Raw genomic sequence first — 14,405 nt, forward strand, 5'->3', positions numbered from 1 at the left:
TAAATGCAGTTCTTTTTAGTAATACATTAAAATACATCTATGACTTTTTATCAATTTCCCCAAATCTGTTATGAGTTAATATATCTCTCCCACAAGGAGAGGAATGAATTCCTTTCTCTACTGTAATAATTTGATAATTTTTATCAAAAAGAGAGAGAAGGAGGGAGAAAACATGCAAGCCCGCCTTTAGAGTGTGATAAAAGGCATACCTTTTATAATTCAATTTCCCAACTTAAAAGGTTAAGGTATGATTAAGATATTAAAATAAATTTTTATACCCGCATCAAATGTGTCATTATTTTAACAATTTCCTCCATGGATGGTCGTTGTGAGGGATCCTTGGACCAACAACGGGTCATTAAACTCTCAATTGGCTTTGGTAAGTTTTTGATCAGTGGTGGCCGAGTACCTATAATTGAAATTAGAAAAAACCCTTAATTTGTTAAACAGACTATAAGACAATTGACAGTGATTGATCTCTCTCCGGTATTGTGCTAAATAAATACAGGAAAACATATAGTTAATTGCAGTCTGAAAGAACTGGTCTATACTTAATTTTCTCTCTTACAAACAAAAAACTGACAAAAAAGAAGTTCCTTTGCACTACATACAAGTTACAATTACATACAAACAAGTAGAAAGAAAACTAAAATTTTCCTTCAGTAGTGGTTTGAATAAATTCACTGACTGACCAAATACAACATAATACAATGGCTAATGAATATGTTACCACTTTCTGAAGAATAAAGCTCTAGACCAAACTAGGAAGCAAGTAGCATCAGTCTTTGGTTCCTAATGCTGTACTCACAAGAAACAAACAAAACAAACAAACAAAAAAAAAAAAGGAAAAAAGTATTTTTGAGGGCTGATTTTGCTCTTAACTTCACAAAAAATTATTAAGCACTGGAAGTACCAATTTTGGGTGACTTTTTCACGGCCTATATATATTTTCAATTACGTATTTTACTTCAACTGTTGTATAACTATTCAGCTCTTTCTTGGTTCAAGTTTCTACTCTTTTTACTATTTCAACAATGAGTACAATTAATGGCATCCAGTTGTGTTTAATACATGAGATGTAGTGATATTTTGCATAGAAAGCAGCAAGTATTTAAAAATGTATTGACATGAAGTAAGAGTGCCACAATGAGATGAAGCACACTAACACTTCCTTCCTCAGAAGGAAAAGAAGGGGGGGAGAGGGCAGGGGGAAAGAAAAAGAAAAAAAGACAGAGAAGTTTTTAAAGCAAATGTAGGGACAGATAGGGAATTTATCTTCCCCTAAAGGATACTCCTGCACCTTACCAAGGCTTTCTGATTTTTGACTATTACATTTATGTTTACTTTTACAGTTAATGCTTTTATGCAAGGCACTCATCACTCCTAATCTCAATGACTTGTGCCCTTGAAAAACTGAAATGGAGAATCTCTTTCTTCATCCAAAAATGCCATTTACAAACATCTATCTTTGTGCATTATTATGACTATAATGCTCATCCATCCTAACACTGTCTGCCCCTTTCTCTTCTTCATCGACTAGGATCCCTGTGCTCACCTTAAGCTTCTATCATTTAGTACTGAAGCAATGACACTCAGGCAGAGTACCGGCCTTCATTGCTTGTTCGTTAATTACATCTTCCAAACAAGTTCGTGCTTTCTTTGATGTTGTCTTTCACAAATGGCAGAAACTCTTTGCAGACATTCACAGAACTACTTCACTATCATTACTTTATTCTTCTTAAAACTCTGCTTTGCCATGGTACCTAAAAACACACTGTTAAAAAAGTTACACCACTAGCATGAAGATACTACAGTCTATTATTCTGACCAATGTTGTACCACTGCTTTCTTTTGTCCATTTGAATCCAACCATTGTCTCCTGTTTATATTCTAAGCTCCTGAGAATCTGTTCTGTATAGTACCTAGCAGAGTAGAGTCCTGCTCCATGACTGCAGGTACCTAGATATTAAGGTAAAACAATTCAAACAGCAGAACAAAAAGAAAAAAAAAAAACGAACAACACAAAAAACCCCAACAGATGAAAAACAAAGTAACATTTTTAATGCCTAATGGTCCTGCAGGAGTTTGACAGTTTCTAGCATTTCTGAAGACAGGTGAAGTTACTTACACATTTACTGTAGATGCCCAATTAAAAAACAAAACAAAACAAAACAACTTGGCTAATAAAATCGTCATTCGTCCAGACAGAGGGGTTGTGGGGTTTTTTGTAGCACATGATTCAGATCACTTTTAAAAGAGAGTGTCATAACAAAATGAACATGGCTCTTTTCCCTTGTTTGTTCATACACTACTTACATGTAGCAGGAAATGCAAGCACTGTAGCAGCCAAATAACACAAAACCCACACTGACACAAAAGTGGCAGTCTCTAACTATTAAGTCTTTATGACAAAAATGCATATTTAATGAAGTATAAAACAGAAAAACTAGTCATTTAAAACTGTACAGTTAAGAGTGTTTAGCAAATTTATAGGTCAAATACACAACTTCAAATGCAATAAAGTATTTTCAACTCACCGTTGTGAACTGCCCACATTATGCGGAAAGCTGGACCACCAATCTCATCAAAAGGTTTCCTACGGGTGATTACCTCCCAGAGAATAATACCCCAACTGAAAACGTCACATTTTTCACTGTAATTGCTACCTGGAAGAAAGCCATCAATATAATTTGTTTCTTTTCTATATAACACATTAAAAAGAAGTACAGTTTGAGCTGATAAATAGCTCTATATGCTTCCTTTCACTTCACATTTGTTTTTCTGAGCAAAAACAATTTTCTAAAGCTGGCTGATTCACGCTAACTTAAGTCTGAAATCATTTGACAGTAAGATCATTAAGAATGCCTCTCTCTGGAAATCAATCCTTTTCACTTGGAGTCATCCTGAAATGATAGAATGCGTCAGTTTTCTTATATAATATAAAACACAATTTATTAAGTTTCAAAGATCTCTTGCATTCAGGATTTAACTGACTATGCTTGCTTCCTCTGAATATTCTTCTTCAACTCACTTCTTCCATGTTAGTCACAATATGCCAGCCAATAACATCTCTGTCATATCCGTTGCTCTTTATTAATTACAGGTCTTTAGCAGAACTAGTAAGTTACCATATGAACAAGTCAGCAGATTCCTCAATTCCTCACCATATTATTTCCACTCTGTTTATTATTCTTACTCTTTTTGTCATGTCATTACTTAATTAAAGTTCTTTGACCGTAAGTTCAATATTTCTTAGACTCCTGTTAAAGGTGCAGAAGACATGTCTGTGATACAGAATAATGAATAAGAATGTTCAGAGACCGCAAAGGAAGAATGTGTGCTCTGAAACCGTAAGTCTTGCAAATACTAAAAAGAAATGTGAATGGCTAATGACATGATAATAAATGCATGAATTTAAATGATAGAGATTTGCTCATCTGTCTTCAAACAAGGATCAAAATTGGCATAGAGTGGCCAAGAGATTTTTTTGTTAATACCTAATAAGACAGCATCATTGAGACAAATCATTTCATAAACAGTGGAATTAAAGAAGCCTAGTTTCGTGTGGATACCCTCATACAGCATCCAGTTGGAACAGGCTCCACTCTACCTATGAGCCATCTTTCTCTGCCCCCATACCTCTGACAAACTGTGCAAGGAAAGCAGCATGTTCTCATGCCAGTTCCTCCAGACCAGCCGTTTTGCAAGGTATACAGGAGAGACAGGCTGCAGCATGAACCACAAGTCCTCTCTCTAAAGTGATGGCACTAATTTGGACTTCTCCCAGCTACTGATTTTATAAAACTCTTTAAGAACTTGGCATCTCCAAAACTCTTTACACCTGTATCAAAGTAGCTGAATATGGCTAACAAGTTCAAAAGTTACTGAAGGGAAATAGCAAAGTCAGCTTTAACAGTCAGCCTGTTTTCAAAGCTGCTGGAAAAAAACATATCTGTTAACAATGGCAGATTGCTAAGGGAAGCAAAACAGTCCCTCTTCCCTATGCAGCCACAGCACTTCGTGGAACACAGCCTTGACGGGGAAGTAGTGTTATTCTCCTCTTGAGCAAGGAAATTCTATTTTGTGGCTGAGAAGTCTTGGACTAATTCTGAAAACTGAGAGTCCAAAAGAAGTGAGAGAGTATTCTGTATTGTTTCATTATGTAACAGACCTAGGTAGGATAACAGATAGACACAATCATTCCTCAATTTATCCGATTATCCCAAAGCAGTTTTAAAATTTCTTCTAAAGGGAGTTCTGAGATTAGAGCACTTGCTCTCTTTCACTTTATCCTCATCTAAATGATATTGCTTTAATCTAGACTATTTGATCTGTACAAGGCTTTAGGTGCCCTAATATTTAAAATGTGGGGAAAAGTCTTAATATTAGGGCAATCACTTCAATGAGCACTCTGCCATCTACAACAGATACTTCTTGTGCCTTTGTGGTCCTCATCTAAAAACATTAGTACTAGAACAGTACTAAAATAATATTAGCATTTATTCCATTGTTGAATTCTGATGCAGTAGCATAAGCAAACAAATTTTTAACAATTTTGACATTTGACATGATAATTTTGGTAGCTTAATGACTGTTTTAAGAGTAACTTGATATGCTGCATCATAGAAGCTACTAGATTCCTTTCTCTCCTTGACACTTGTATAAAGGTTTGTGTCATTATCAGTAAATGCTTTCAGATAAAAGTACATAAAACCAACTGTAAACTGAAGGCTTTTGCTGCTGTCCAACAATAAATTTGCAATACAAGATTTCTTTGTTCTGCCTTGCTGATTTCATACACCAGAGGAATTAGGCTATGCACTGTAAATCCCTACTACAATATACTTATTTCAAAATCTGATTTAGATCAAGATTTTTGACTCAAAAAACTCTAGTTTTAGCACGGATTGTCCAATTGATTATTTCTAAGAGAAAAAATTATCTCTTATTTATACAATTTCATTTAATAGTAAACAGATGTTAAGAAAAGAAGCATTCCTAGCTAGAGTTAAAGAAATAGAGTAGGTGCCTCAATATAAAGTGACATAATGGAAAATTTTTAGGCACCAGAATGAAACAGATCATCCGTGGGTGGGTCCTTTAAGCAATAAGCGGGAGAAAAAGGTACCTTCCAAACAAAAGCTCCAAAGGTGGTGTTCAGGAGGAAACACCTCCTAAAAACGTATATGGACATATATAATTTGCTGCTTCTCTTTGGGATAAGGACAGCAAAAGAAAAGAATCCGGGATTCTTTTGGATCTGGATTGGATCCAGAATCCGGGAAACCACTGCTGCACATAGGCACTTGCCAAATATATCAAAACCAGGACACTTGCCTCCTAAAGCAGGAAGACGACTTCTCCAGACCACTCTGCTAATTGCAGTGATAATTTAAGGTACTGATTGGCTAAAAGGTGTTTAATTTGCAATCTAATATTGACTGGATTATTTCTCTGATAATCATGCAGCAATTATACCTATCTAATTATCAAGTGTCATCAGTCTTCCCCAGCTATACTCCAAGAAATAGCTTGTTTTCCTACTTAACTAAATTAACTGTTAATAACAAGTTCCTCAGTATGCAGGAAAGAGGAAGTACATCAAATCTCTAGATTACATAAAAAGCAGACAAAGATGGAGTTACAAGAAAGTGGGGGAATGAAAATGGAGGCAATTATGTTCAATTTAGAGACACTAACAGGGAAATTCTAAAGATAAAAGCTGATCAGAATAGGCAGTGAAAGTAATGACAGTGTATTTAAATGTCAGAAGAGTTTGAAATTACTTAAGAATCTTGAAAACAGCACAATCCTGGGGAAATAGCCCTCTGACTGTGTTCTACTTGCTTATAAAATAAGAAACAGCAGCTGTCTAAAGGTACTTCTTATGTAAATCTAAGCAATGACACAAATAAGGGTTCCACATCTTCATGTAATTAACGAATACTAACATGATACAGTCAATTCAGTGCTGCTCTTCGAAACTCTGCATAATTATTTGGCAATATACAATCATACAGATTTTTAAATAAATGTTAGACTTCTGCCAAGACTCTTTCAGCTGTTACCTCAAACTTTAGTACACTGATTGAAATAAAGTAAGATTACATGATGCTCTTTTTCCTATACCAAATTCAGTCACAGTTGCATCCCTAGAAAGAACACATAATATTGACACTGTAAATTACTGTTACCTTCAAAAACTTCAGGTGCCATCCAAGCAGCACTTCCCTTATTGTTGGTCATGTGTGTTTGAATATCACAGGCTGTACCAAAATCACAGATTTTTAGAACTGTCCCCCCAGCTACCAAGAGCAAACTGTCAAAGAACAAAAAAAAAAAAAAAAAAAAAAAAAAAAAAAAAAAAAAAAAAGAAAATTAAAATTGTAGGATGAAATATTCTGGTAATAAATCACTGATTTTTTTATCCCAACAACTATCATTCTAATAGAGTGGAATATCTAAGGCTTTGCTTCTCAGTGCTTTAGTTTTATAATTTGAGAAATAATTAAGGTCACTTGTGCCTAATCTGAACATATGAAATATTTTAAAATAATCAAATATATATTGTAATTTATTAATATTTCTACATGCTAGATTTTAAATATCTTTAGCCATAGTAAACCACTAAGCATATATTAACAAAATTAGTCTTTCAGATGCCAGAGGCTGAAAAACAAGTGCTGTAACAATTTTACCAAAAGAACGAACAAGACTCCCATTAATGTCAGTCAACGTAGCTATTTATTTAAATGAAAGCACTCGAAATTACATGTTAACAGCTCTCTAAATCAAAACTGGAGGTACAAGAAAGAATTAAAGATTTAAAGTGGGGCTTCACGTTATAATTTTATCTGGTAATAACTGCAGGCTACCACCAAAAAGGGGTATCCTGCTGATCCCCAAATCTCTGTTTCCACCTAATCTGTTGAGACAGATCTGAAGCTGTAAAATAAGTCAGGTCAACAAACTGACTGGGCAGAAAACCATTCATTTTTGTTTCAGGAAAGTGATGGGGGATTCTGGCAGGGGTAGTCAAACAGGCAGAACGAGAGGATAAAGGAGGATGGCCACGTGGGGAAAGAGCTCTAATATATCAGATTAAATATGATATTAAAACCAAGCAAACAACCAACCCCGCCCCACCAACGTTCTCTTACTGAACACCACAACCCTTTGTAAAACTAGGCCATTTTAAATGCCTCTGATTAGAAGCCCTATCCCTATCAAAATCCTCTTCCATGATGCAGGGCAGGAGCAGGATGTTTTTCTAGTTTAACAGAAAGTAACTGAGTACAGTACATGTCCTGTACCATGCACCATCATTCTGTAACTGAAGTTTCAAATGCACAGCTTTCATTTAGAATATAGTATATCCAATAAAGTTAGTATCAATTAAAGGTATTTCTTTCAAATGCAATGAAATTATTATAAATTATCTTGAATTCCAATTGTAAGAAAATACGAAATATGAGCCATAAACCTACTTTGGTGGTTTCAGGTCTCTGTGGATTAGAGCCTTTGGTTTCATACTGTGGAGATACGCCACTCCTTGGGAACACTGTAAACACCAACTCATGGCATGTGCAGCAGTATAATGAGGCAGAGGTTCAGCACCATGCAGCACTGCAAAACAAAGGCACAAACTAAAAAGAACTTTATTGCATATTACAACAGATACAACGGAGTTAACAACATACCAGTCAGAAAGCTCTATGGAATCTAAGTAATTATCAATGCCTCATCACTGCAACTGAAAATATCATTCTGCAGACTGTTAAAATAATGGAAATGTCAAAATATTTTCCATTTTTAGTATGTTTTTCATAATTTTTGATGTTAAAATTCAATATGAAAGGTGTTGCTTGTTCTCAGCCATCCCTGGTAAAGTCTATGTTAAACAAATGCTCAGGGAATTTACAAGTTAAGGAAGAACCTTTTCAGATGTTCCACTGGAAAACCTTAAATGATTTGTATAAAATATAACAAACTGGTATCAAGAAACAAACCAGTGGACTGAAAAGTGGTTTTTAAAAGCACACTCATTTCTCCTTAAAATTATTTTAAGAATTTCAAAAAACCACAAAATGATTGGGGTTGGAAGGGAACTCTGGAAGTCCACCAAGCAGCGTCAAGCAGGCCACCTAGAGCCAGTTGCCCAGGACTGTGTCCAGGTGGCTTCTGAGTATCTCCAAGGATAGAAACATATGTATGAAACAACTTTATATTTTAGTTCACGTTTGCCCTAACACTAGCACTTCAGCTCCAGGAAGACACTATGTTGAAATGATACTCACCATTGTACAGAGAACCTCCTTCAGCATACTCCATAACAAGACACACCTTTGGGAGGGGAGGGGACAAAAAATAGGGATGTTTTAAATGTACGGGCGGAAAACAGCTTTTGTAAACTGAAAGGAAAGTTCTTTGAATGGAACTGCAAGGTCTCCATACCTAAGCTAATGGAAAATTTATGTACGAGGTAAAGAGTCCGTTTGAATGGTACATATTTACATATAAGAAACAGAAATCAGTTTTATACTTAAGTTCCCACTGTAAGTTAGGAAAGAAGAGAATGACACCCCCTCCCCCCCCCCAAAATCTTGAAAAGCAAATGCTGTCTTCAAACTGCAAGTCGTTTGCCTTAATTTTTTTTTTAGTAGCTTACAAAAAAATTTAAACATCATGTCAGAATAATTTCACTAGTACTAAGGAAAAAGGGATGCAGCATTATTTTAACCAATTAAATAGCCCATACTAGAATTAGCTAAGGATATATCTGTCTGTCACAGTACTTGCTTTTTGGCTTTAAGAGTTTGTGGGACTGTTTGCAGCTGTGGCAGAAAGAAAGCAAATCCTGAAAACTGCATATACGAGAATAGGAACTGATTGACATGCTATGAATCATGTGTTGCTAATATATTTTCTTTTTCCTATTGCTGATTTGCAATTAACAGGACTGTAGAAATGAATGACACTACGTATGTAATACACCAGATGCCGTTCTCACTAACTGAAGTATAATCGGTGTTTAGAAACAGCATTTGGAGTTTTCTTTAAAGAATTTATTTCTCATAGCAGGGGAAAGAAAAAACAAAAACGTGAAAATATCAACGAACCTACATATCTGTGTATTTCCTTATTATGGCTAAAACATACAAAATATAAAATATACATTTTTGTATATAAAATACACATTTTGTGCATTGATGCTTGCATACGTTAAGCTAGTCACCTGTTGTCATACTGACAGAGCTATAACTTACTGGGTTTAGACAGGCTCCATATAACTTGACAATATTTGGATGGTTTACTCGTGACAGTTGTCGAAGCTGCAATATAAATCACACTTCATTTCAAACCATAGGAAAAAAAGGCTAATGTTTTATTTTCACATCTATAATTCACACACCAGAACAGCAAATACAGTTTTATATATCTGCATAACCCTAGATGGTGATTTTAGGAATTACAAGACTGATATACCTGTTTGCATTTTAATTTATGTAATTAGGTTTGTGTTTAACTAGAACTGCATTTAAAAGAAATTTTAAAGAAACTAAATTTAAAGAAAGTATTTTTTTCATGGTGTAGTAAAATCACTCCAGTCATAGACACTGGGCAACTATGACCTCTATAGGTTCGGTGCTCTTCCTGGAGCCTCCAATTTTGGAATTCCAATTGTCTGACTTCATAAACAATCTGAATCATATTGGCTTTATTCACAATATAGAAAATTACTGTTCTTAAAAAAACCACAAACACCAAAACCAGAAAACAAAACCCACAACCCTGTAAAATGAGCCAGCCAGTTTAATATTAAAGTGACATAGTTCCAAGAACCTACTGCTGCTTGTACTAATTGACGATCAGACTATTTTGCACTGAATTTTTCTTTACCAGTAGGTAGTAGAAAAGAAGGAAAAAGGAATTTTTTTCCCTTTACACAGACTTCTAGATCAGCTTATGCTGTTCATTGTTTAGGAAGCTAATATTATTTTTTCTGTACACTTCAGAATTTCTAAAAAACCAGAATGGAGTATCACAACTGATGCTTGCACTTTGTAGGGTTTCCTGAATCCCAGTAATTACGAAAGTATTTCTGGTTTTATCTTCTCAGATCTCTTTCGAACACAAAAATGCTAAGAGACTGATCAGATCTACTCACTATTAAATTAGACTCAGATTAACTTCCCATGGTAATGAATGCCATATAAATATTTACACAGAGAGGCCTACTACAAATATGCTTCCTTTAAGCCTTCAGTGTGTTACATTTTTAGTTCCAAAATTAAGAGATTTGTTTTTAACATATTTTGTATATCTTGAACATCCTAGATTCTTATTGACTAAATACTAAGTGGCATGTCACAATACATTTAAATTACATGGCTAACTTTGGATTCTAGAAAATATTATGTATCTTGGGAAGTTTATTGGTATATCTGAGCTACTCAAGATCTTTCTGAAGAGGTGCACACTCTACGGAAAGAAAAAAAATAAATGAGTTACACGTATTAATAAATTTATATGTAAGAAAAAAAAAAACAAAATTATTAGAACTGCTGAAAAAACTAAGAAACAGTTTCAAGTATGGGCCTGATTGTATGAAGAACCTACGCTGTAGCCCCTGGAAGTGTTCATCAGCTCCAGGATTTTGGTAGGTATTTCAGCTGCACCCTGACTCCACACTGGGACACAATCCAGGAACTGGTGTTTCCCCGACCTGTGTGCCCTCCTGTCTCTCCCCTTGCCTTCCAGTTTTCCTGTGAAGCGAACTAAAGGAGCTGCAACGTGCTCTGACAGGTGTCCTGTTCTGCATGACAAAGGGTTCAGGCCTGTACTCGGTACCACAGGCTGCATTTACCTTGTAATACAGACATAGCTTTTAGTAAACTAATTACAGCCATGAATTCAAGAAAACAAGCTCTACCAAACCCCACTTTTTCCAGCAAACTTACTGTACCTCTACAATGAAGGCTTTTCTTTCAGATTCACTTTCTATTTGTTTAATGGCTACATCTTTAGCTCGCCATTTTGCCTTGCAGACCACACCAAAGGCTCCTCTTCCAACAACCTAGAACAAGATAATACGAAACACTTGAGTTAAAACTTGAAATGGTTTAATTTGCTATGCAGGACTTCACAAACAGAAAAGAAATCTACCTTAGAAAACTGAAGACACACAGAAGCGTGTTTTACAGCAGCAATTTAATATTATGCTGTTATAGCATAACTGGAGCTTAGCTAAGCTTCCTTCAGAGATCATTTACAGAAGAAATAGGAAAACACACACACAAAACATTTTTTTATTAACATGCAGAAACAGTATTTCAGAAAAAACATGATCTTACTTATTTCGAACAAGATCTGTTCGAAGAAAATTAGGGGAATGATGGCAAATTATTTTTATAGATTTGACCAGTGAAATTATATTTATCTGCTGTATTCATTTATGCTTGCTAGTAATAGGAATTCAAAATTCTGAAATTTAAATGCTTATGCAAACAATTGCACAGGACTATGCTGAAGTCTGGATGAGGTGTTCAATGTGCTCAAAATTATCCTTCTATTTTCTCATAGATGCCTCAACAGTGTAAGAACAGTAAATTCTCCTGAGAGTCCTCCAAATAAGCACGGTGTCTGTATAAACTATGCTTTCTCTATTTTTGTTGATGTCTGCTTTCTAGTTTATTTGGAATTAACATTGCCTAAAAATATACAAAACCAGACAAGAGTCCTAACTCTTCACTGTAACTTCACAGAAACAGTACTAGCAGCTTCTGCATACTATATTATTCAAGAATCCTTTAACGTTTGCTGTGAAGAAGCTCTAACACCCCCACTATCTGGCGTAGTTCTTTGAAACCAAGCACAAAAATGAAAGCAGGACAGAGAGAAGTGTCTTTTTTCTCTGAGGTCACTTTCAGTTACTGGTGAATTATAAACTGCCGTAAATTGAAATTTCGCTTCTTTTAATTGTGTTCTTCAGGGGAAAAATGGCAACACACAGAAATAACAATAAAAATAAATATGCAATGTAAAGTTGAAACTAGAGTGTCACCAAAACAGTGACTCTAGCTGCTACAGGAAAGCACAGACAAGCAAGTTGTTACACATATGCCCAAAAGCAAGATGGAGAGAAGAGGAGGAAGAAATGGAAGGCACACAAAGGCACAGAAGCAGCTCAGGGATAAGAGCTCCTCCAACTCCAAAAAATGCAAGGCAGGGCAGATGAGAAGGATGGGGGGGGAAGAAATGGACAAGGGGCTAGGTGGGCTGGTCTCGGATACTGTATCTGGCCCTAGCAGCCTTTTTTCACCATTGGTTTTAACAGCATTCTGTGCTCGTGTTCCTAGTCCTTGATTTCAAGTAATATTGTATGTATCCTGAGGAACAAAGCAGACACTTCTAATGAAATAAACACTTTTTCGGCAGGTGAACACGAAAAGAAGGGAAAGGAAGGGGAGTAGGGAGAGGGTGGAGTGGAAGCATTTACAAACGTGATTACCATAGCAGTTTATTATGGCAAAATTTAATTTTACTGTCTTCCTTAAATGGGTAATGCACACACATGAATATTATTTTGGATGGAAAAACACACTTCCCAAAATTACAAAGCTCTTCACTAGAAAGTCGTAGTTATTTATGACTTTATCCAATAAAAAAAGGGGAAAGATTCAGGGTGTGTGTGTGTGTAGGAATATTCAAAATTAAAATATAGAGATGCAAGATGATTAAAGGACCCACAAAATGTTCAAACATAATATTGCATCCATATTATAATCAGTACACCGATTCTTATGAGTTCGCTAGTGAATTCATTCCTTAACAGGATGGTGTCTTAAAAGAAAAGTGTGATTTGCAGGAGATCAGTGAATAACCACACATTCCCAATGCTGAAACAATGCAAACTGCCTGTTGCCTGAATGCTCATCCTTTGAGGAAATAATATTTAATAATTTTACCTCTTTTTTTGAGATGCCCCCCAATACAGTAACAATCGGGAAGGTAAATTAAATCTGGGCTGACCCAGAGAAGGCAACTTGGTAGCCAGGAATGTACAAGCACCAGACTGTACTTGTCAAGGCTCCACGTCAAAGCAAACTGACTATCATGTATGTAAACCATGCTTGAGTTAGGTTCTCGCTACATGCTTTCCTAATAAATAAATAAATAGCGAAGCTGATTTCCCCTGAGATAAGGCTGCAGGTGCATAGCTCAAGACCTGCTAAATTTTCACGCTGAGTATGAGAAAGTCTGCAAACAAGGGCCCAATTTGAAGAGGGGAAAAATATAAATTAAAAAAAAAAAACAAAAAAAAAAAAATCAAGATTTTGCGTTAAGACAGATGAGAAAAAGGGAAGTATGCTCAATATATTTGTAAGGTTACATACGGATATGAGACACGGCTGCCCAGGAATGGTGATCAATGGCATTTTCCTCCTCTGGTTTCCTTAGTACACACAAAGAAGTATTTTTCTCTTTTACATTACAGCACACACTTAGCCTTCTAGGACCTCCTGGCTTCTCACCGTCCACAACAGTGGTTCACAGACTGAGTCTACCACAAGATATCCACAGCAGATCCACAGAACGTGCCCCATTCTGCCCCATGTAAAAAGGGATTGATTGTAACCTCCTCCCCCAGCTACAGTATAGGGCCTTGACTTTCCTCTTGATATAACACACACCATTTTCTTACAGTCCACAACTGAGACTGGAAACACCAACCCACATGAATGATAGTCAAGCAGCCTACGAAAATAGTACATATAAACAAATTGGAAACACTGAGTCCTAAACAGAAGACCTAAAAGTCCCCAATAGTCTCCCTTGGTATTTCTTCTTCTCTCTCAGACCACGTTTTGAGTAAAATTGCCCAATTTCTTGGAGTTGGCAGGCCCCCCACCTTCTTCTACTGGCACAAGAGAGTTGTCCATTACAACCCCTCTACCCACCTCGCACAGTGCATGACCAGGCCTACAGTTTAAGAAAAATCTCATCAGTCTGTGTGTGTGCCCTAAGTCTGCATTTCACAGAAGTGCTGATTTACTGAGCACATGGAAATCATCCACTGTGCAAGCACACGTAACTCAGATAGCAGCCTGCTCACACCTGAGAAGTACTAAGGACAGACAGTTAACGAGAGAAGCATGCCACAGAGCAACCCGGGCAGGATGAACTGCACTGGCAGCAGCAATTCAAGGTCTGCTGCTCCCCTACGGTATAGAGGAACCCAAACTGGTCAAGTAACTGGGAAGAACTCTTCCCTCCACTTAGGGAAAAGGAGGCGTGCATACAATGATTTCTCCTAACTGGACACAATTGGCCTTATGGCACAAGGCTGAGTGAGGCTACTTTCAGAAGGCTCCTTTTCTAAATGCACCTTTTCTCACACTCTT

General features: G+C 36.3%; 1 protein-coding gene across 1 annotated transcript; it reads right to left on the reverse strand.

The window, feature by feature from the left end:
- Positions 1 to 272: 272 nt before the first annotated feature.
- On the reverse strand, positions 273 to 11,077 carry LOC104078914 (mitogen-activated protein kinase kinase kinase 7; the record flags this gene model as incomplete). Its single annotated transcript, XM_009580738.1, has 7 exons — positions 273 to 409; positions 2,538 to 2,666; positions 6,195 to 6,319; positions 7,488 to 7,626; positions 8,298 to 8,343; positions 9,267 to 9,332; positions 10,967 to 11,077. Coding segments are annotated over 7 exons (753 nt in total), but the record flags the coding sequence as incomplete, so codon positions are not given.
- Between the last annotated feature and the right edge of the window lie 3,328 nt (positions 11,078 to 14,405).

This window comes from Fulmarus glacialis, unplaced genomic scaffold, assembly GCF_000690835.1.
Source record: "Fulmarus glacialis isolate BGI_N327 unplaced genomic scaffold, ASM69083v1 scaffold24306, whole genome shotgun sequence".
In the NCBI taxonomy this organism is placed as follows: Eukaryota; Metazoa; Chordata; class Aves; order Procellariiformes; family Procellariidae; genus Fulmarus; species Fulmarus glacialis.